General features: G+C 37.3%; 1 protein-coding gene across 17 annotated transcripts in view; it reads right to left on the minus strand.

The window, feature by feature from the left end:
* NOX4 (NADPH oxidase 4) overlaps window positions 1–25,121 on the minus strand; it is a 174,149-nt gene that overhangs the window by 49,507 nt on the left and 99,521 nt on the right. For 15 of the 17 annotated variants that reach the window (XM_009423943.4, XM_001136458.7, XM_001136540.6 and 12 more), the window contains one exon: window positions 6,595–6,655. The exons of the other annotated variants lie outside the window; for them this stretch is intronic. In XM_009423943.4, the coding sequence (XP_009422218.2) occupies window positions 6,595–6,655 (61 nt within the window). The remainder of the gene's footprint in view (window positions 1–6,594; window positions 6,656–25,121) is intronic. 17 annotated transcript variants of the gene reach the window in all.

Raw genomic sequence — 25,121 nt, forward strand, 5'->3', positions numbered from 1 at the left:
TTAATGACTGGTGAATTCTTTATTTACTAAGCAATTTTTATATTTCTGTAGTATTTTAAGTGAGCTGTAACCTACTAAAAAACATGACAGCATATATTTAACGTTCATAAAATGAGAAACCAAGGGAAAAACAATTTATCCTCTTTCCTGAGAATGGATGGGCACTTAAATTGTAGTACACATATAATGTGCCTCTCATTTTCCTGATAAAAAAATTTCCTTGATTTCTGAGGCTGTAGAATTTATGCCCAGTTCACATTCATTGAATGATTTATTATATTGTGATAGTAAATAAGCCATGTTAAGTTTCATCATTATCCTAAATGATTTCCACATAGACTCACAAGAGGCCAGAACTACAGTGTTTCATTATACAAAGCATATATACTTTAAGATATAATAGGTTAATCCTCATCCTGACACAGATCCATCTAGATATATACACAGGTAGTTACATCTGTATTTGCCATTCATCTTCTGCTGCTAATCACAAGCCAGATCAGTATAAAAATCAATCATTCTCATAGTTCTGGGGAAATGTAGAAACAGGAAGAATTTAGCAATAGGCCCATTTGCTATGTGCCTCTTTTTGTACACTAACTCTCTCCACTTACTGGTCTCCAGTGCCCTCAGTAATTCACAGCAATATGTACCATCGCCAGACCTTTCCTTTGCATCTTCCTAATGACATGATTTTTATGAGGCTAACAGTGATATTGCTCAGTCCTATTTATTTATTTATTTATTGGCTTTTTGCAGCAATCATAGATCACTCCTTTCTCAAAACTCAAAAGATAAAGTCTTCCATTTGCTTGACACTAAAAAATCTTTAATGTGATGTATTTGCCTCCAGCCTAGTCTTCTTCCTTTCTATTTGATATAACATTGGCAGGGTGACCCATATAAAGGGCAAATTTGATTTCAGTTCCTGTTTAAAACTCCTCGATATTTCACCAGCATCTTTTGGGAAAAGACCAAGTTTCATAGCAAGATCTACAAGCTCTTCCTTGGCCTAATATTTGGATGCCACCCCAGCCAGGCCTCCCAATAGCATGACATTTTCCTGACATTCCAAGCTAGTTCACCCTTCTGAGCCATTCAAGCTATTTTTTCTCCATGGAATAATCCCCCACTCTAGGCAAGTTCTATATATCTCTAACACTCAGTTTGACCCAGAAAGCCTCCCAAGTTTTCTTCCCAGAAACATGTACATCTTCCATTTGCTCCTGGAACTATATCCTAAATCTCTCCAGCAATATAAAACTTCCTCTCTCCACTTCATTCTCATCATTCAAATAAGTGTATAAATATATTATAACATAATTAGTATATTGTTATAATTATTATAAAATAATCATATATCTTTAACTTATATCTTCTTCATCCTTATTTCCTCCTTTCAGCCGCTGACTTATTTCTTTATTTCACTTTACATACAAACTTCTTAGAATTTGTCCAGTGGTATTCTGGCAAATGTTTAATAGCCAGGTCTAACGATAGATAAATACATAAGACCTACTTTATGGTTGTCTTTGTTAGAGAGCTGCTATAACAAAATACCACAAATTAGTTAATTTATAAACAACAGAAATTTATTTATCACAGTTCTAAAGGCTGGGAAGTACAAGATCAAGGCACCAGCAGCTTTGATGCCTGGTAAAGTCTGCTCTCCGCTTCTAAGCTGGTGCCTTACTGCTGTGTCCTTACATAACAGAAGAGCAAAAGAGCAAAGGGGGAGGAACACACATGGTAGAAGAGCAGAAGAGAGTCAATCAACTCCCTCAATCCCTTTCATAAGGCACTAATCTAATCCATGAGGGCTTTATTCTCATGATTTAATCATCTCCTAAAAGTCCTACCTCTTAATATTATCATATTCGTGATTAAATTTCAATATATGAATTACAGGGGACACATTCACACCATGGGAATGATGTTGGTCAATTTCTGTGGAATAACTACTATCACTGTGAGTGATGGGAAGCTATCAGACATGACTTCACTGACTATGGAGGTGGGAAGAGAAGCACTTCTCTCAAGCCCTAGAAGGTAACCCAAGCATACTGCCAGATTGGTCTATACTTAACAACTCCACATCCTCTCTTACTTTATTGCCTATTAAACTTTTTAAAGATATATTTTTATAGATATAAAATACTCTCTTACTTTTATTATCTCTTAAACTTTTTTAAGATATATATTTTTAAAATAACTCATTTATGGAGCTATTTTAAACCTGTTCTTTAGTCCTTGTATGCTGCAAATGCAATTCCCCTATATATTTCTCCTCTTTATTCAGGGCTCTGTTCAGAGAGCTTTTCTAACCTTGTGTAACAGTGCAGATCCAGGCAGAAACATGACTGCATAAGTTAAGTGGAAGAAGTTCATTAGAGGGAACTAATGACTCAGGTGAGGGAAGAAGTGAGAAGCCAAATTGAGGATGGTGAAAAAATACAAAGAGTGGAAGAAAAATACTACCATCCACAGGGGCTGGTAGGACATAGGGTATAGGTGAGGCTACTACAATCTATAAACCATGGCTAAGTGGCAGGAGATAAGAGTCACACCAAAACATCTCCAAAAAAAATGATAAACTCCCCATGGACCAAAACACAATCTCTATAAGAGCGGAGACTTTGTCACTTTTGTTCAGTGCTGTATCTCCAGTGACTAATAAACAGTCTGGAACACAGTAGCTGTTTAACATACATTTGATTATTAGCCAAAGTTAATAGTTTAAATATTATCTTCCACAAATGACTAATCGTTGTAATTCACTAGTCATGGCAACAGTAACAACAAAAAGAGTACTTCCAGGCACTCCTTTGGGTATACAGCAGTTGATAATGAATATTTGTTATAAGCTTAAAGTTTACATTGTATGAATATGAATTATGTAAAATCTATGAGATTCCATATATCCAAATATGATTTATTTATTTATTTATTTATTTATTTATTTATTGGCTTCTTGCAGCAACCAAAAGCCATTCACAGTGATATCTAGTGCAAGGTGGTTGATGTAATTGGCCTAAAATATGTTGTCATAATAAAGTAATAACATTAATATAAATTAGTGTGGTTATAATCTGACTTACAAGGAGTTTCCAAAAATGAAAAAAAAAATACTTTAAACACGTAACACATGTTCTGTTTAAATCTTTTCATGAAAAATCTGAATAAAGCCTATAACACGACTGGCTCCTACAGTGATATAGAAACAAATAAGAGAGTTATCAACTCTTTTGTGGCCCAGTCCTTAACTAAACCTATATTTAAGATTACTTGCACTGTGAGAAGTCAATATATTATGTGACTGAGGCAAATCCACAATAATATATGGCCCTGTCTTCTCATTTTTAATCCTAAAAGATAACCATATCTTCTCACTGTAGAAAACTTTTCCAGTAGACAACATGGGAATTTATACCCAAGATTCATAGAAACATCATGTGATACATGCTACAAGTCCTTTATTGAATATTTACTCACAATTATTGCTAATTCATTAACTGCTGAAGGGATCAATGGCAGAAAGTTTACATTAATTACATGTGGATGTTTTGTATTTAATTCTGTTGCAGCACAACACAAACACCTGTGGAATAAGTGGCTATTTAGACAACCAAAATAAGCAAGGGTATAGCATTATCTCAGACATTAATCAATACTAATCATATGTAACGAAGAAATTAACAAAACATTTTTGTACACTTAAAATGATAATCAAGTCAATAATCTCTGACCATATGTTTGAAACTGGAAAGAATGGCTGCTTCTAGAAGAGCAATAAGGTATTCATTCAATTAAAAGAGAAATCTACTTGGGTAATCCACTCCATCTACTGTACTAGCATCATTTCAAGAAAAAACGCTGAATCACGTCTCAAATGTTTTAAGGGTCTTCTAAACTTTAACAGGTCTTCCACGTATCTAGGAGATGCAATTAGAAGTCTGGTGAAAATGAAAATCTAGACAACAAATATGAGACTTGGTGCTTTGTCTTGTGCCGCATAGCTGCTTCCCTTGCTCCTCCAGCACTCTATAGCTAGGTATAGTTGATTAGTCTTGGAGAGATCATTTATTGAGCTATTTTAAACCTGCTCTTTAGTCCCTGTATGCTGCCAATGCAGAACATATTTCAGCAAATAAAAAGTCATATTAAATATCTCTAAGTTAGTTTTAAAAAAATAAACCTTTGATATTCAACCTCTTAGGTATCTCTTTGGTATTTCCTATACCTACTGCTCTTAATACCGAGTTTTAATCAATTCTTTTAGAATAAAAACCAATGATTCTTGATTTCGAAGGTAATGCTCCTACTTTTCCTTCAATAGTTGTAATCTCATTGTTGTAAGGCAGCTAAATCTCTTTGAACTAAAGTGTCAGATAATGACATGACTATTTAGGTGTTCTCTCATGACTGCTTATATTTTTTTCCAAGTCAACAAATACTTCAAGTCAACAACAAAGAAGGTCTATTAATTGAAAAGCATCTGACTGGAACTGAACTCTCTGAATAGAATGATCTTGTTTCTCTCAGTGGCATAGTACATTAAAAAGGGAGAATAAAATTAACACTATTAAGTGTTCCTAATAGAGATGATTAAAATAGTAAGACATCATTTATTTTAATGAGCTACTGGTAATAGAAAATAACTTTGTGAAAAAACTCGGTAACAACAGCTAATAATAAACCATCAGGAGTTTCTGCTTAATCTTATGAATTAAATTATGTTTTCATTGCATGTTTTCTTTCAGATATAGAATTCTATCAATTTACCATTCATGACTGAATTTAATTCCTACTATATTGGGATTCTCACCAGAAAAGAACTTTCCTTATTCTTTATTTCCAAAACAGTAGAAAATAAAACACTGTGATAATATCAACTTATATTGGGCATATTGTAATTATTCATATGTTCATACTCCACCAGTGTATATCTATCAGAGGACGACCATGATCTCTTTTGAATGCTACCATCTGAAAATTATCCATGTAAGCCTGGTTTTTCATGACTCTGAATGAGTTATTACTGCTCAAAGATCTTTCTAATTCACTTAGATGTTTGCCCATTAAATCCTATGTTGCAGATTTCCTTCCTTTTTTTTAAGTCTCCAATTCCAAGCTGGCTACCCTTTCTAAAGACATTACATTTTATACATACCAATATTATTTTTTTAACTCTATGAAATAACCTCCTTATATAAACTATTGTTCTCCTCATTTCAAAACACATCTTTCTTATTATCCAACACCTTATCCTTCCCTGGATTTACAGAAATTAGGTTCTTCCTTCTAATGCTACCTTCTTAACTTGTGTTCACAAATCCATTACTTCCAATTTCCATCCCCACCCCTCCACTGCCTCCTTCCCCTCTGCCTTTAAGTACCTTCAAGTCTTCCCTTGATTTTAATCTGTCCAACTAGCAACTTAATACCATTTTCATCATAGTGCTTCAAATGCTTCAAAAATTCCCTAAAGTCCCTTGGTTACTCTAATATTTTGCTGGGGCATTCATAATCTTCACCAAGCTGGCCCTAAATGGCTTTTCTATGCTACTACCCAGAACAAAATCTTTGCTTTTGTTTGATTGACTTTGTCTTTGTTTCATTTTGTTTGATTGACTTTGTTTTTGTTTAACTGATTAAAGACTGATTGGATTCATCCTTTCCAAAGAGAGTTAATCATTGCCTTTCCTGATTTTTGACAACACTGTGACTTTCACTTAAATTACCTACATCCTTCTTCATTTGACTGACTTCTAAGCTTCAGTCCAAATTCTGTCTTTTCTGTGAAGCTTCTCTTACAGCCCTAGACCACATTTAATCTACACTTTTCTGGTTCCCTACAGATTTTACTTACCAACTCCTCGTTTAGCACCTAAGTATAAGCATATTTAAATTTACTTTTGCATTCATGTTTATATCTGCATTCTTTCCTGTAACAACAACATAACCAACCAACTAACAAGCCAACATTTACTGAGTACTCACTTGTCAGTTACTCTGGCGGGTCAAGGAAATATTAATATAAGAGTGAATAATGTTTCTTTTATTTACTCAAAGCTCGTACTACAATGTATCTCTCAGGTAATAAAAAGTATTTACTGAAGACAAGTAAAGTATCACCAACAGGCCTGCTGTTAAAAATATCTATTCCAAAGTTACTGTGAAGTTGCCTATATACTGGAACACCACAAAAAATGTCATGCAAGAACTGGAAGATTTGTGTGATCTCAATATCAGGTATTGATTATTTTGACTCATGTTTTGTAAGAAACACATTTCAGCATTCCCACTATTGCCAACACACCTGACAAGTAGGTAGAAACCTATGATTTGCAAGCACACTGAACAATATATTATTAATGATTACTGATATCAAAGGTATTCTGATTGCAAAAATGCATCTTAAAAGAGAAAACATAGATGTCAAAACTGTACAAGCAAAAAAAAAAAAAAAAACCCAGAACAGCTTGAAACACATATACATCTCTATACATGCTGGTAGTTATATTAAAATACATTCAAATTATTACATTCCACTATTTTCAAAGAATGTATCGTAAAACTGTATGTTCTACATACCTGTCCAGTCTCCTACTATTTTAAGATGAACCCCAAATGTTGCTTTGGTTTCAGTTGGACACTAAAAAAAAATACTAGAATCAATTGTGATTAATAATTACATAATATGAAATTATAATTCAATTACAACTTTTATCCTGATAGCAAGTCCCCCATATCAATAGATAACAGGAAGGAACAGACTAAAATCTGTATAGATCCTTATTAGTGGAAGAAAAAAAAAATCAATGTCAACAGGTCAGTAAGACAATCTACATTTCTCTAAAACCCAAAAATACTTATGTAAAACAATAAATTACACACGTTAAAATTGCTAGTGTATTTCATTTAACTACACATCTTGCTAAAACATCTTCTAAGTTAAAATATATATAAGAAAAGCCAGTTTTTAATCACAAAGGAAGAAACAAAAACTAATGCTTTTTTGTGTCATTTTCTCCCTAGATAATATATACTTACCCTAACAAATTCCAGGGAGAAAAAAATTCTTAAAGTGACATTAATTTTCCATGCCCAACAATTATGCTCCTACAGAAATAACTCTATTTCATTCCCTCCCTTAATTCTCAGAAGACATCTGGAGTGGTGAGGGTAGCTGGGGAAAAGGATGAGTTGTGGAAGTGTAGGTAAAAAAAGTGCTTATGGTCCCATATTTAGGAAACCTAGAAAACATCCAGGTGGTCAAAATGAAAGAATAAAATTTAGTTTACAATAAGAAAAATGAAAAATTTCTTCTTGTTTTCTGGATTCCTACTCACCCTCAATTCCAAAATTTGAATAATGGTTTTTTCATAACTCATTTGGTAACAATACCTGACTTGAATTAATGGGAGGCTAATATTTCTGTGTAAAAATTCACACATAAGCCTTGTCCTACAGAATTATGAACTTGTTTGAGATGCTGACTAACATCCTGTTGGATATATTAAGTACGATATGAAATATGCATACCTTTTAAAGTCCATAAATTCTGAATTCTAAAAATGCATCTAAACTAAGGGCTATGGGTAAGGGACCATCTGCCTGTGACTACCCAGCTTTTATCAAGTACCACGTGTCACGGGAAGTGTTAAGTGATGTATTTTCAAAATCTACAATAACTTTACAGAGTTGTCTTTTATAGATAAGAAAATTGAGTAATTAAGGCTTAAAATATTGACTTGCCCAATAAAAAGACAGGACAAAATTTGGATCCAGGTCTCTTAATTCTTAATTATTGCAGGTCACTGTCTCTATTAAAGCAAAGATACATAAAATGGGTGAGAGTTGCATAAGAAATCAAATGAAATAGGAGGAAAAAAGGCATGTGTTGATCATTAGTAGAACTGGTATGCCACAATATGAATTAAAAGGAAATAGAGGCTGAAGTTATGGCACAGGTGAAAGAAAACGGCAGTGGAAGGACCCTGTGATTAGCGATTGGGTTACATAAAGCAAGTACAAGACTTCAGAGCTCACTGTGTTGACTAGTTAATGTAGGTCTTGTAGGGATGCTATAAGGAGAGAAATAAATGAAGATAAAAGTACCATATCTTATGTTAACAACTCATTAGGCAAAAAGGAACGGTAGCCTGAAAAATCAGTGAAAACACTAAATATAAAGGTAGGTATTTGTCATTGATTCATAATAAATTATGAATAAACTAAAAGCACATAATCTATGTCCAAGGTTTGGAATTAATGTACCATGGAATGTCCAAGCTACTACTTTACAATCAGTGTTTCTTATAGGATTTTTACTGCTAACAGTAGTATAAAATATTAAAATTGAAACATTTTTAAATAACATTGTTTAAACATTTGTATTATTAAAATTATTTTATTTATAAGTGTGATTCTGTACTTAATTGTTTTATTTACATTGTAACTTTTGTTGTTGTTGTTGTTGTTGTTGATAGTTGAATCTTACTCTGTCACCCAGACTGGAGTGCAGTGGCACGATCTCGGCTCAATGCAACCTCTGCCTCCCATGTTCAAGCGATTCTCCTGCTTCAGCTTCCCAAGCAGCTGGGATTACAGGCATGTGCCACCATGCCCAGCTATTTTTCTTGTGTTTTTAGTAGAGTTTGGGTTTCACAATGTTGCCCAGGCTGATCTCAAACTCTTGGCCTCATATTATCCATCCACCTCACCCTCCCAAACTGCTGAGATTACAGGCATGAGCTACCACACCCAGCCCACACTGTGATTTTTAATAACTCTGAAAGCAAACAGTTTTGTCATCAGTAAATCTCCAAATAAAATATTATCTGCAAAAACCACCCACGATTTAACTATATATACTACTGAAGGCTGACCAGAGTCTCTGTATAATAAAAGTTGTAGCTCTCAGAACGCAAGATACCCAACAGAGATCTGAGCTACCAATCTGATTGTCCACATGTCACTGGATGTCCTTCACTGTGAACTAGATCTCAGGTTATGAAAAGATGACCTATAGCCAAGAAGATATCAGAATGGAAGGCAAAGAATGTTTGTCCTTGTGTGCCTGAGGGTAAATGTGGCTTGAGTTAATCTCATAATGCATTCTAAAATAAAATACGTATTTTGCCAAATATTAATATCTCTATTCAATTATTTCAAAGCAGATACTGTAAAAGGTAATTACACACAATGTTTAATATCTCATTGGGTCTCATAGGAAACTGTAAACTTCTCCCTTCTAAGTACCAGTCCAAGGTATCAATATATCTTCGAATGCTAGTCTGGTTTTGAACGGATAAAACAAAATATTGTTTCTCTCAACCTCTTGGAAACGAGGTCTTTATAAGTCACTGATACTTCTCCAAACTAAGACAGACTTTAACAGTCTTTAAGCATGTAACCTCATATGTGCAAGGAGGCTTCACAGAATAACATAAAGAATGAATTCAGTATATGTGGTTTGAAAACGTGAATGAAGATCTTAGAATCACATTTTAGTATCTTTGCATAAAAAATATCCAGATTCACTAATATTGCCTAGATCACATTATGGTGATTCATTGTTTTCTCACTGTCTTTTTGTTTTAGAAAACATCTCAAAGGGAAGAAATAATACAAGTATTGATATCTACAGCTCTATCGTTCCTCCTAAAACATGAATTAAAAGATATGCTTATGGCAATTTTTCAGTTAAAAAGTTACAGTATAATATGTGTAGTTAAGCACATATTAATATTAAAATAAAAACATGGCTGGCCGCGGTGGCTCACGCCTGTAATCCTAGCACTTTGGGAGGCCGGGGCAGGTGGATCACAATGTCATGAGTTCAAGGCCAGCCTGACCAAGATGGTGAAACCCTGTCTCTACTAAAAATACAAAAATTTAGCCAGGCGTGGTGGTAGGTGCCTGTGGTCCCAGATACTCGGGAGGCTGAGGCAGGAGAATGGTGTGAACCCAGGAGGTGGAGGTTGCAGTGAGCTGAGATCATGCCACTGCACTCCAGCCTGGGTGATAGAGCGAGACTCCATCTCAAAAAATAAAAATAAAAAATTCAAAAATTAGCTGGGCATGGTGGCAGGTGCCTGTAATCCCAGCTACTTGGGAAGCTGAGGCAGGAGAATCGCTTGAATTCAGGCGGCAGAGGTTGCAGTGAGCTGAGATCGCACCACTGCAGTCCAGCCTGGGCGACACAGTGAGATTCTGTCTCAAAATAAATAAATAAATACACACATAAAAAATAAAAAGACAGATATTTGTGCTTTTTTTCTCATTGAAGAGATTATATAATCAAATTTTAGGAATACTAACTTGGGAAGTATAATTGAAGACAGAGAAAACAAGAACTCTTATAATCATTTCATACACATCTATGCTTTAAAATTTATCACAAGCCTTTGCTATGATAATAATTTTAAGTATTTTGAAATTTTAATTTAACTGTAAACATTAAAATGTTGCTGAATCTATCTAGTTCCTTTGACATAAAAATAAAGTTTGGATCATGTTGACCTTAATATAAATTCTAGAATACACATTCACCTAAGTCTAAGGATAAGAAAAATAAAAAGTGACAATCTGACTGTAACAACAGATCTGGAGAAATATGTATTTTAATATCCTGGAGAAAATATAACCTTTACCTTCCAATTATTTCTTCAATATGGCATTGGGTTTTTAATGTGCACAAATGACTAATAATTTTATAACAGTCCCACAAAATATAAAAAGATATTTGTAACTTGTCATATGTTTGGGAATTAAATGTAAAAATGATGTAACTGCACATTATTTTTAAATAAATATGAATTTATTCAATATAAAAAATTACAAGCTGCATTTTTTGTTTGTAAAGAAGCGCCTTTTAATAAAAATCAAAAATGATTCCAAAATAGCAACTTTTCAATAACTAAATGTGTTAAACCTGAGAAAGTGATCACATAATATGATGTTCTTTAATCATTTTTGTTGTATTTATTTTAACCCTTTCTTCCCAAGTTCTTAGTTTCATATTTTCTACTGCATGTTAGACATTTATACCTGAAATTCACTCTAAATTTACTATATCTAAAATTACTATTATCCTATTAATACTTCCAAAACTATCTTCTCCTAATTCCCATATATCTGGAAATAGAACCTACATCCTTCTCAGAGACTCAAATCTCTCTGATACCACTTATTTCTCTTGCCAGCATTCAATCACCTTTCATTTCTTTCCAACAGGCTTCCCAAAGAAAATGTCTGATCACAGCAATCTCCTATGGATTAACCTTTTGTGTCACCCTGTGAGAAAACACCCATATTCTTTCTGTCCTATTGCCTATGGCCAAGCACATCTGTTTCAAATTCTTTCTGGCTTTATATTCCATGTTTCTCCTTTTTTTACTCTAATCGAGCTAAACGAATACTTACCAACTAACACATTTTCTCGTCCCTTCATCTTCACACATGCTAGCCTACTCATTTAGAGTGACTTCCTTTCCATTTCTTAGGTTGAATCCCAGTAACTGTTCAAGGCTTATCTTAAAGCCATCATTTCATAAAGATATCCTAATTTTTCTTGCCAAGAAAATTCTCACTCCCCTGAACCCTTAAATTATTAGTACGACTCTTACGCTCCTTATTACAGTCTAGCCCTTTATTTTTACATGATTTTTCTATATTAATAAACTGTAAATGTCTTGAGATCAAGAACTATTTCTAAATCAGTATTATATATTCCACAGCACCTTACACATAGAAGGTATCAGTTGAATAAATATTATAATATCAATTGAATAGTAAATACTGGAAGAAAAATATAGGAGAAAAATATAGGAAGAAAAATATAGGAGAATTAACCTCCTATAAAAATATAGGAGAATAAAAACGTCAAAGGTGGGCAGCTCTTCGAGAATTTATTTATTCACTCAAGAAATATTTATTTAGTGTCCAAAATACTCCAGAGACTATTATGCTAGGAGCTCATGCAATTTCACAAGTGAAGATTGCTCTAAATGTCTGAGAGGAGATCAAACGGAGCACCGAATCTCCCACAATTAATGCAACATCATGACAGTAAACATTTTGACAAATTAAAACTTTAATGCTTTTGCATTTGTATGAAAGAAAAAAGTGTTTAATTGTATATTTGAATGAAAAGTATATTCAATATTAAAAAGAAAGATTCTGGAAGAATATGCAAGTGGAATTTTTATTAACTTGGATTGAACGTGTGCATTTATCTCAGGTCCCTTAGGCAAACAGAATACTAAAATAACAATTTAGAGATATAAAAATAGATGCCACAATGGCAAAAATAACATGGGGAGTGATAAGAATAATAAAGAGATGTCAACACATTTTTGAAAAGTGACAAGTGGATGAGGTAGCCATTTAGGAACTGACTAAACAAAACATATGAAACCAAAGTCTCATTGCCTTCAAACAGAGATTACCTTGAGAAGTAAGCCCATCTTTTGATCACAACACTGGAAAAACCCAGGTCTCAGTGTAATAGGAGGAAGTTAGAGTTGGGGCTCATCATTAAAAAAAAAAAAAAATCTGTTTGTGTCTGTATATGGGGTAATTTTATCCCCAGATTCACTTTGCTCTGATCACCAGCCATGTAACTACTACTGCACAAACCCAAAGACAAGGAGACGTGAAACACAAAGCCTCTATGTATAGAAATAACTGGTCGTGGAAGGCAGGGCTGAGATGCCAGTCATTTGCTCAATAAATATTTAATGAAAGCACTCTAAGTGTCATCTCAAAATAACACTTCCTAAGTGGAGTTGCACAAATTTCCATCAGAACCTCCTCTCCAACCCCATCCTTCCCTATCTCAGTTAATGAAATTCCAGTTGCTCGGACCAAAAACTCTGGGGTCAGCCTTGACTTCACTTCCTTTCACATTATATACAATCCATGGAATACATTTTGTTAACTCTAACTTTAAAATATATTCAGAATATGACCACTTCTCACCACTTCCACTATCACCACCCTGGTCAAAATCATCATCATACTTCGACTAGATGACTGCAACAGCTCCTAACTGGACCCCCTGTTTTGGCACTTGCTTCCCCTCATCTACTCTTAACACAGCAGCCAGAGTGATCCTGTTGAAAAGTAAGCCATATCATGTCATTTCTCCATTCACACTCTCCCACAACTCCTTTATCAATCAAAGTAAAAGCCAAAGGCCTAAATGTTCTGGATATATGAGCCTGAATTACAGAGTTAAAATCTGGGCTAGGAATATAAACTTGGGACATGAAGCATATGGATGTATCAATAAGATGAGAGAGACTACCAGAGAAATGTGTACAGCTAGAGAGAAAGAGAGGTTGAAGAAATGAACACTGGTATGTTGTAATACTTAGAGCTTGTGGGGATGATAAGGAACAACAAAAATAGACTGAGTAAAAATAGCCAGAAAATGTGGAGAAAAACAGGTAAGTGGAAAAAAGTGTTTCAGTAAAGTGAATGATCAGCTGTATTAAGAGCTGCTTATTGGTCAAACCCATTGAAGAGTGAGAACTGAACAATAACATGGTCACTGCTGAACGTGGACATTATTAGTAGTGTGCTTAAATCAACAATCAAAAGATGGTTGATTTAAGAGAATGAGAGGAAAGGAACTGGATTGCTGAGAGAGGGAGCAGTAGCTACAAGGGATGTGAGTCAGGAAAGAAACTTTCATTGATCATTTCCTTTTGGTACTTAGGTAAAAACAGGCACCCAAAAATAAGGATTGAATAAATTAAGCTCAATATTCAATAGATTTACCCTAAATACACTAACCTTCTAAAGTTCATACTTATCATGCAGACTCTTATTAGACACTAAGGGAATATTTTTATTTCCCTTGGAAAAAAGCCAAACTAGAGCAGTTAGATGATGTTTACATCTCAAGAAACTCAGATGTCCTATTAATTTTTCATGAACATTAATCATCTTCTCAGGAAATTTTCACCACTTTGCTTCATCTATGGTTAAGATAACATTGTCACCATGCTAACCTATCATGTATCCCAGCTGATTTTTGACAAGCAATAAAATTATGAAAACATAGAGCAAAACAATTTTTAAGATTTAAATAGTTGAGAGCAAGACCAGAGATCAAAACTGCTGCAGATGTCCTGGTTTCATTTAAACCCACTAAATTAAATAAACAATAGCAACAAAATGTTGCCAGTCTTTGTGAGATCCATAGCCATTCTTGCCTGGTTTTCTTTGAAAACGGGAAAAACTATTCCTGGAAAAACTCTTCCCAAAGTGACTGGTTAAAAGATTAAAAACACAAAGTAGAAAAATGATGGCTAGTGCAGGCATGCTATGTAAAAGTACAGACAATAACAAACTAAAAGCTAGACATGCCTCTGACTCATGGAAAAATATGTGAAATCAGGTTATTCAAGCTTGAAAACAATGAATCACACAAGTTAGAATACAGATGTCAGGAAAGCATGTTTGTGTCAGGCCTCTGAGCCCAAGCTTGCACGTATACATCCAGATGGCCTGAAGTAACTGAAGAGTCACAAAAGAAGAGAAAATGGCCGGTTCCTGCCTTTGATGACATTACCTTGTGAAATTCCTTCTCCTGGCCCAAAAGCTCCCCCATTGAGCACCTTGTGACCCCCATCCCTGCCTGCCAGAGAACAACCCCCTTTAACTGTAATTTTCCATTACCTACACAAATCCTATAAAATGGACCCAAACCTATCTCCCTTCCTTGACTCTCTTTTCAGACTCAGCCCATCTGCACCCAGGTGATTAAAAAGCTTTATTGCTTAGCTTAAGCAAAGCCTGTTTGGTGGTTTTTTCACGCTGACATGAGTGAAATTTGGTGCTGTGATTTGGATCGGGGGGACCTCCCTTGGGAGATCAATCCCCTGTCCTCCTGCTCTTTGCTCCATGAGAAAGATCCACCTACAACCTCTGGTCCTCAGACCAACCAGCCCAAGGAACATCACCAATTTTAAATTGGGTAAGCAGGCTCTTTTTACTCTTCTCCAGCCTCTCTCACTATCCTTCAACCTCTTTCTCCTTTCAATCTTGGTGCCACCCTTGGGTCTCTCCCTTCTCTTAATTTCAGTTCCTTTCCTTTTCTGGTAGAGACAGAAGAGATGCATTTTATCCGTGAACCCAAAACTCCGGCACCAGTCACGGACTCGGGAAGACAGTTTTCCCTTGGTGTTTAATCACTGTGGGGACACCTGCCTGATTATTCACCCACGTTTCAGAGGTGTCTGATCACCGCAGGGATGCCTGCCTTGATCCTTCACCTTAGTGGCAAGTACCACTTTCCTGAGGGGGGAGGGCATGTACCCCCCACCCCTTCTCTCTGTGTCCCTACCCTTTCTTTTCTCTGGACTTGCCTTCTTCACTATAGGCAACCTTCCACCCTTCATTCCTCCTTCTTCTCCCTTTGCCTGTGTTCCAAGAACTTAAAGCCTCTTCAACTCACACCTGACCTAAAACCTAAATGCCTTATTTTCTTCTGCAATGCCACTTGACCCCAATACAAACTCGACAATAGTTCCAAATAGCCAGAAAACACTTTCAATTTCTCCATTGTACAAGATCTAGATAATTTTTGTCATAAAATGGGCAAATGGTCTGAGGTGCCTGACATCCAGGCATTCTTTTACACATTGGTCCCTCCCTAGTCTCTGTTCCCAATGCGACTCATCCCAAATCCTTCCTTCCCTCCCACCTGTCCCCTCAGTCCCAACCCCAAGCGTTGCTGAGTCTTTTCAATCTTCCTTTTCTACCGACCCATCTGACTTCTCCCCTCCTCCCAAGACTGCTCCTCCTCAGGTGACTCCCTGCCAGGCTGAATCAGGCTCCAATTCTTCCTCAGACTCCACTCCCCCACCCTATAATTCTTCTATCACCTCCCCTGCTCACACCCAGTCTGGCTTACACTTTCATTCTGTGACTAGCCCTCCTCCACCTGCCCAATAATTTCCTCTTAAAAAGGTGGCTGGAGCTAAAGGCATAGTCAAGGTTAATGCTCCTTTTTCTTTATCCAACCTCTCCCAAATCAGTTAGCATTTAGGCTCTTTTTCATCAACTATAAAAACCCAGCCCAGTTCATGGCCCATTTGGCCACAATTCTTAGACCCTTTACCGCCCTAGACCCAGAGGGGCCAGAAGGTCATCTTATTCTCAATATGCATTTTATCACCCAGTCAGCTCCTAACATTAAAAAAAAGCTTCAAAAATTAGAATCGGGCCCTGAAACCCCACAACAGGAATTAATCAACCTCACCTTCAAGATGTTCAATAACAGAGGAGTTGCAATTACTTGCCTGTGCTGTAAGAGAAACCCCAGCCACATTTGCGCACACAAGAACTTCAAAACGCCTAAGCCACAGCGGTCTGGAATTCCTTAAGGACCTCCTCCCTCAGGATCTTGCTTCAAGTGCCAGAAATCTGGCCACTGGGCCAAGGAATGCCTGCAGCCCAGGATTCCTCCTAAGCCATGTCCCATCTATGCGGGACCCCGTTGGAAATCAAACTGTCCAACTTGCCCGGCAGCTACTCCCAGAGCCCCTGGAACTCTGGCCCAAGGCCCTCTGACTGACTCCTTCCCAGGTCTTCTCGGCTTAGTGACTGAAGACTGATGCTGCCCGATTGCCTCTGAAGCCTCCTGGACCATCACAGACACTTTGGGTAACTCTTACAGTGGAAAGTAAGTCCATCCCCTTCTTAATCAATACGGAGGCTACCCACTCCACATTACCTTCTTTTCAAGGGCATGTTTCCCTTGCCTCCATAACTGTTGTGGGTATTGACGGCCAGGCTTCGAAACCTCTTAAAACTCCCCAACTCTGATGCCAACTTGGACAACATTCTTTTATGCACTCCTTTTAAGTTATCCCCACCTGCCCAGCTCCCTTATTAGGATGAGACATTTTTACTAAATTATCTGCTTCCCTGACTATTCCTAGGCTATAGCCACACCTCCTTGCCACCCTTTTCTCCAGTTCAAAGCCTCCTTTACATCCTCCCCTTGTATCTCTCCACCTTAATCCACAAGTATAGGATAACTCTACTCCCTCCTTGGGGACTGATCACGCACCCCTTACCATCCCATTAAAACCTAATCACCTTTAACCCACTCAACACCAATATCCCATCCCACAGCAGGCTTTAAAAGGATTAAGGCCTGTAATCACTCGCCTGTTACAGCATGGCCTTTTAAAGCCTATAAACTCTCCTTACAATTCCCCATTTTACCTGTCCAAAAACCAGACAAGTCTTACAAGTTAGTTCAGGATCTGTGCCTTATCAACCAAATTGTTTTGCCTATCCACCCCATGGTGCCAAACCCATATACTCTCCTATCTGCAATACCTCCCTCCACAACCCCTCTACAACCCATTATTCTGTTTTGGATCTCAAACACGCTTTCTTTACTATTCCTTTGCACCCTTCATCCCAGCCTCTCTTCGTTTTCACTTGGACTGACCCTGACACCCATCAGGCTCAGCAAATTACCTGGGCTGTACTGCCACAAGGCTTCACGGACAGCCCCTATTACTTCCGTCAAGCCCAAATTTCTTCCTCATCCATTACCTATCTCAGCATAATTCTTCATGAAAACACACATGCTCTCCCAGCTGATCATGTCTGGCTAATCTCCCAAACCCCAACCACTTCTACAAAACAACAACTCCTTTCCTTCCTAGGCATGGTTAGCTACTTCTGCCTTTGGATATCTACTTTTACCATCCTAACTAAACCATTATATAAACTCACCAAAGCAAATCTAGGTGACCCCATAGATCCTAAATCCTTTCCCCACTCCCCGTTCCATTCCTTAAAAAACATCCCTAAAGCTGCTCCCACACTAGCTCTCCCCAACACATCCCAACCATTTTTCATTACACACAGCCAAAGTACAGGGCTGTGCAGTCAGAATTCTTACACAAGAGCTGGGACCACACCCTGTAGCCTTTCTGTCCAAACAACTTGACCTTACTGTTTTAGGCTGGCCCCTGCATTATTTCAGATACCACACCTGACCCCCATGACTGTATCTCTCTGATCCACCTGACATTCACTCCATTTCCCCATATTTTCTTCTTTCCTGTTCCTCACGCTGATCACACTTGGTTTATCAATGGCAGTTCCACCAGGCCTAATTGCCACTCATTAGCAAAGGCAGGCTATGCTATAGTATCTTCCACATCTATCCTTGAGGCTACCGCTCTGTCCCCTCCACTACCTCTCAGCAAGCCAAACTCATTACCTTAACTGGAGCCCTCACTCTTGCAAAGTGACTATGCATCAATATTTATACTGACTCTAAATATGCCTTCCATATCCTGCACCACCATGCTGTTATATGGGCAGAAATAAGTTTCCTCACTATGCAAGGGTCCTCCATCATTAATGCCTCTTTAATAAAAACACTTCTCAAGGCCACTTTACTTCCAAAGGAAGCTGGAGTCATTCACTGCAAGGGTCATCAAAAGGCATCAGATCCCATCACTCAGGGTAATGCTTATGCTGTTAAGGTAGCTAAAAAAGCAGCTAGCATTCCAACTTCTGCTCCTCATGGAAGTTTTTCTCCTTCTCATCAGTCACTCCCACCTACTCCCCCACTGAAACTTCCAACTATCAATCTCTTCCCAAACAAGGCAAATTGTTCTTGGACCAAGGATCTCCTTCCAGCCTCATAGGCTCATTCTATTCTGTTGTCATTTCATAACCTCTTTCATGTAGGTTACAAGCTGGTAGCCTGCCTCTTAAAACCTCTCATTTTCTTTCCATCATGGAAATCTATCCTCAAGGAAATCAATTCTCAGTGTTCCATCTGCTATTCCACTACTCCTCAGGGATTTTTCAGGCCCCCTCCCTTCCCCACAAGTCAAGCTCGAGAATTTGCCCCTGACCAGAACTGGTAAATTGACTTTACTCACATGACCCGAGTCAGGAAACTAAAATACCTCTTGGTCTGGGTAGACACTTTCATTGGATGGATAGAGGCCTTTCCCACAGGGTCTGAGAAGGTAACCATGGTCATTTCTTCCCTTCTGTCAGACATAATTCCTTGGTTTGGCCTTCCCACCTCTATATAGTCCAATAATGGACCGGCCTTTATTAGTCAAATCACCCAAGCAGTTTCTCAGGCTCTTGGTATTCAGTGGAACCTTCATACCCCTTACTGTCCTCAATCTTCAGGAAAGGTAAAATGGACTAATGGTCTTTTAAAAACACAAATCATCAAGCTCAGCCTCCAACTTAAAAAGGAATGGACAATACTTTTACCACTTGCCCTTCTCAGAATTCTGGCCTGTCCTCAGGATGCTACAGGGTATAGCCTATTTGAGCTCCTGTATGGATGCTCCTTTTTATTAGGCCCCAGTCTCATTCTAGACACTAGCCCAACTTGAACCGCACCCCAAAAACTTGTCATCCCTACTATCTTCTGTCTAGTCACACTCCTATTCATCATTCTCAACTACTCATAAATATCCTGCCCTTGTTTACACTGCCAGTTTACACTTTTCCTTCAAACCATCATAACTGATATCTCCTGGCTTTACCTCAAACCGCCACCCTTAATTCTCTCTTAAAGAGGATAGATGATCTTTGCTGACAGGGTACCCTCCAATACTTTCACCCTGATGAAGTCCTATTCTTTACTTTTATAAGCACTGTTATTCTTGTTCCCATTCTTATGCCACACTCTACCTCTCCCCAACTATCCCCACCACACCGTCAATCTCCCTCACTCTCTCCTAGCCATTTCTAATCCTTCTTAGACAATTGCTGGCTTTGCATTTCTCTTTCCTCCAAAATCGTGGAGGCCTCGACTTACTCACTGCTAAAAAAAGAGGACTCTATTTTTAAATGAAGAGTGTTGTTTTTACCTAAATCAATCTGGCCTGCTGTATGACAACATAAAAAAACTCAAGGATAGAGCCCCAAAAACTCTCCAACCAAGCAAGGAATTATGCTGAACCCCCTTGGACACTCTCTAATTGGATGTCCTGGGTCCTCCCAATTCTTAGTCCTTTAATACTTGTTTTTCTCCTTCTCTTATTTGGACCTTGTGTCTTCTGTTTAGTTTCTCAATTAATACAAAACCATATCCAGGCCCTCACCAATCATTTTATACGACAAATGTTTCTTCTAACAATCCCACAATATCACCCCTTACCACAAAATCTTCCTTCAGCTTAATCTCTCCCACTCTAGATTCCCATGCCGCCCCAATCCTGCTTGAAGCAGCCCTGAGAAACATCGCCGATTATCTCTCCATACCACCCCCAAAAATTTTCGCCACCCCAACACCTTACCACTATTTTGTTTTATTTTTCTTATTAATATAAGAAGACAGGAATGTCAGGCCTCTCAGCCCAAGACTGCATGTATACATCCAGATGGCCTGAAGTAACTGAAGAGTCGCAAACTAAGTGAAAATGGCCGGTTCCTGCTTTAACTGATGATATTACCTTGTGAAATTCCTTCTCCTGGCTCAGAAGCTCCCCCACTGAGCACCTTGTGACCCCCACCCCTGCCCGCCAGAGAACAACCACCTTTGACTGTAATTTTCCATTACCTACACAAATCCTATAAAATGGCCCCACCCCTGTCTCCCTTCACTGACTCTCTTTTCAGACTCAGCCTGTCTGTACCCAGGTGATTAAAAAGCTTTATTGCTCACACAAAGCCTGTTTGGTGGTCTCTTCACAGGGACGCATGTGACAGTTTGTTCCTGAATAAAACTAATAACAGAAGAATAAAGAGGTATTCATGTAAACATCGATTCATTACTTCTATTTAAAAGGCAGATTCTGCATTATTTCCATAATTGAGAATCCATGAAATTAGTATGAAAATAATGTCTACCTCAGCTAAATATGAAAAGATGCTACATTTTGTAGGAAGCACTAGGTTTCTTGCTCCCTTACGTTAGGGCTTTTTCCAATCATCTCTAATTTATACAGGTAAATTAGGTGAGAGCATACCTTAATAAAGGATTTGATTTGGTAGAAAGTCTTAAATTTGGTAATCACAAAGCACAGCTGGAAAATACTTGCAGACATCCATTACATACTTGAAGAACAAAACGTTACATTCTACACAGGTTTTAAATCAATAAAGGTGTAAAGCAGGAGAAGAGTCAACAAATGGGTTCCAGCTATTGATTGTATTATTTTGATTACTTTGGTCACTTCAACAGTCTATGCTTTAGACTTCTCAAATGTAAATAAATTTGTAGTTTGGACAACAGATTTTTAAAGTTCAATTAGTATAGATAAACTAGAATTTATATGTACCTCAAATTTAATTTCTAGTTTTAAAAATGGAGAATTATCTCATAAAAGATCTATGTTTTTAAAAGCTACTTAATGGACACTGTGCTGCACTGCTCAGACCCTTTCCCTTCCCAACCTCTGCCCAACTTCCAGGATCAACACACTTATTCACCATTCTTCCAGCTTCTGAAAAGGTTGCCTGGGAGGGCTCACCACTGAGACCTGCCCCAGGAATAGCTATCCACAGAACAAAGCTTCCTTGCCTATGTCTAAGTGCCTCACCATGGAGGTATCTCAAATCCAATGACTGGTCAGTTGGGGGTTACAAAGATTTGGCCCCCTGACTTCGAGACAGGACACTATAAGCTATCATTTCATCTGCAGAGCTCCTGTCAGATCTTCTGAGACCTCTATGGACCTGTATCACATAGTTCAAGTTCTGCCTTGCCTTTTTAGTCAATCGTTATTGATTGTTGTCCTAAGCATCCTTCCCAACAAATCTGCTGCATGCAATATGCCTGCCAGCCTGTTTTCAAGGAAACCTAACCTAAAACATCATTCATCCTTAAGGCTAGAAGACCATAAAAGGCAAATAAGTCATCAGTTCCCCTCAAATGACTGTTTCTAAACCAATCTGTGGCCAAAGCTTAGTCAGTTACTACATACTGAAGAACGAGGCAAAAATTCTTAATTTAATCCATGTCTTTGGTCCCTTAGTCACTATCTGAAACAACCATAACTAAATCCACTTATGGAGAGTTTACTATATTCCAAGCACCACACATACCACTTAATTATATGTTTTGGATTAATATTCAGAGTAACTCCATGGAGAAGTTGCTATCATTAACTGCACTTTTATAAAGAAGTAAACAAAATATTATGTTAATTTTCATGTCCACAGTCATATAGGAAGTAGAGCATACAGGTCTCCATCCCAAGCTGTGGTATTCCAAAATCCATGATCTGATACTACATAAGGTCCTATAATTTCCATCAATCTTGTCAGCAAACATGTGTGTGAGATTTTACCATGAGAAAATATAGGTGTACCACAGCAAGAAACAATCACAATTTCCTTGGAAAACCCATCAAATCAGGATATCCTTCTTGTGTAGGGAAGTCAATGACATGTATGAAAAAGAGTGAAGCATTTTAAATAATCAAAACTCCAACCTTTGCCCTCCTAATAAATTCGTGCTTAAAGCTTAGCTTTACCTTGACCAAAATAGTATTTCTGTGCCCTGTCTTTTGTACTTTGAAGTTATACTTTCAGTATGAAAAGCTTAATCTCCATCTTAAAAAGTGAGCTAAAACTCAAACTACTGAATTTGTAATAGCTGTATATATTATTGATTTGATTGTTTCTAACTGGCACAGTATATGAAAATAAGTATTAGACTTTTTAAAAACAGGGGGATTTATTCAAATTTCACCACTTCACAATATTAGAAGAGCTTAGTAGTATGGACAATCGAAAGCTTTCACATTACTATAGAAAACACATATTTGTGTTTTCAATAAACCTCAGTTCGAAATGGTAATTTTACTTATTTTTGTTTTCTGACTCCAGCAACATAGATGTCCAAAAGTAAGAGCAGTGTTAGCAATATGAAAGCCCTCAGCATGGAAGGATAGTGTGGCAGGAGAGAGACAGTGCAGAACAGTTAATAACATGCCTTCAGCCAGACAGGTCTGTGTTTGTACCTCTACCTCAACTAAATGTGTGACTTTGGGCATGCTATTTAGTCTCTCTGAGCCACATTCTTTTCTGTGTCACCGAGTTAACAATACATGTCTCATAGGAATATAATAAGAATTAAATAATATAATATTTGCAAAAGCTATGAAAGAACCTCTTAGGCACTTAATTAGTAGGTACTATTATCTTTGACAAAGATGTGATACTCACTGTTTAGTGGGAATCACCATATGGGAAATTGCTTTGTTTTACTTCAAGGGACCTCTTAAGACAACTATGCAGTGAAAATGTTTGAAAGCATGCATTTTACATTTTTAAGTGCCAAATAGAAGTAATTGGACAGAGAAGGAAATGGCAGGAAGAGACTGTAAATTAGCATAATAGCATAATGTAAAATTTAGCTTAGAAATATTTGCCCTACTCAAATTCATTTCTAGATAGCAGCAAGTTTGCCTATTTTCCACTTATGAAAACAAAAACTCCCTTGGGGGATAGTACAAATGAGCGAGCTTGTAACCCCCCAAATCTGGGGAAGCTATAAACCATTTCCTAAGCCTACATGATAAACAGATGGTCTGATAAAAATAATTTCTTTGCCTTAAAATTTTATTTAAAGCCAACTATTGTAACAATTTAAAATATCTATGAGATAGAGTGATTTTAAGAAAACAGTTAGTATTTATAATTGAGATTTAATAAAGCATAAGTAAAACATACAGAAACTGATGTTTAAAATATGAATGAATGTGAATGCAAAACCTAACCTTGTAGAGTCAAGTTCTATTTCAGCCTACAAGGTGCTAGATGAATCCAAGAAATATTGACGGCATTTGTCAGATAAGCACAGAATTAGGAGCAAGTAATTTTCTGTTATTATTTGTGCTGAGAATAAGGGAGGTGAGGTGAAAAATGACTTCATCATAGACCAGATATAATCCACAAATTGCATCTATTTGTCTTTGGTGGTTCTTTCTAAAGACCTTTGCCATAGGTACATTTTCCCCTCCTCTTTTGTTAGAGAGAAATAAGCACCATGATCTCAAATATTAGACTTTAATTAAATACTCTATTCTGACTCAGTCTACTCCAAATGAGAGCCACTTTGGAAATAAATGTTTCTCCTTTCTTCTTTATCCCTCCAACATTTCCTTTTCTGTAGTTGCACCCTCTAAGGAAGACTGTGCTATAAAGAGATGGGGGAAGGAGGCTCTGTCTACAAAGCATTTCTCAAGCTAGGTCCTGAACTCTATATATTAGGTGGTTTTTACTCTTTCAACAGATATGCATTGATTATGCACCACATACTGTGCTATGAATTCATCTTTCAAAGGGCTCATGGAGCTTATGGTCTATGAGGAGAACAGATATTAATTAAACAAATAATTTAATGACTGGTGTTGAAGAGTGTACGTACATGGGATGCTCATAAAAGGAAAGGTCAGGAAACTTAATCTAATAGGGAAGGGTCTGTGAAGGCTCCTCAGCAGAAGTGATATGAAGATGAGATGTGAAGGATGAGTAAGAGTTCCCAGACAAAGAGAATGGGTGGAGTTTAAGGTGTGAATACATGGAAGAAAATGAGGTTGTTTCCCAGGGTGAGACCCAAAAGTTGGAAAATGAGAAAGCATTAACTAAATGAGTGAACAAAATTTAATGGGATTGGCGGCATGGGGTGGCTCATGCCTGTAATCCCAGCACTTTGGGAGGCTGAGGCAGAGTATTGTTTGAGGCTAGGAGGTTGAGATTAGCCTGGGCAACATAGCGAGGCCCTATCTCTACACAATTTTTTAAAAAGTTTAGCCAGGCATGGTGCCATGTGCCTGTAGTCCCAACTACTCAGGAGGCTAAGCCCAGGTGTCCAAGTTGGAGTGAGCCATGATCACACCACTGCTGCCCAGCCTGGGTGACAGAGGCAGACCTTGTCTCAAAAAAAAAAAAAAAAAAAGAAAGAAAGAAAGAAAGAAAAAAAATTAATGAGATTATATATTAAAGAACTCCTCAAAACCATTAATACATTAGTAGGCACTATGCACTTTAAAATACATATTAATCAGCATTTTCCAAACTAGGCCATTGAAAAATGTATTTTATTTCATTCTCTCCCTCCTTTTTCCTTTTCCCTTCCCCTTCCCCTT

This window comes from Pan troglodytes, chromosome 9, assembly GCF_028858775.2.
Source record: "Pan troglodytes isolate AG18354 chromosome 9, NHGRI_mPanTro3-v2.0_pri, whole genome shotgun sequence".
Classification (NCBI taxonomy): Eukaryota; Metazoa; Chordata; class Mammalia; order Primates; family Hominidae; genus Pan; species Pan troglodytes.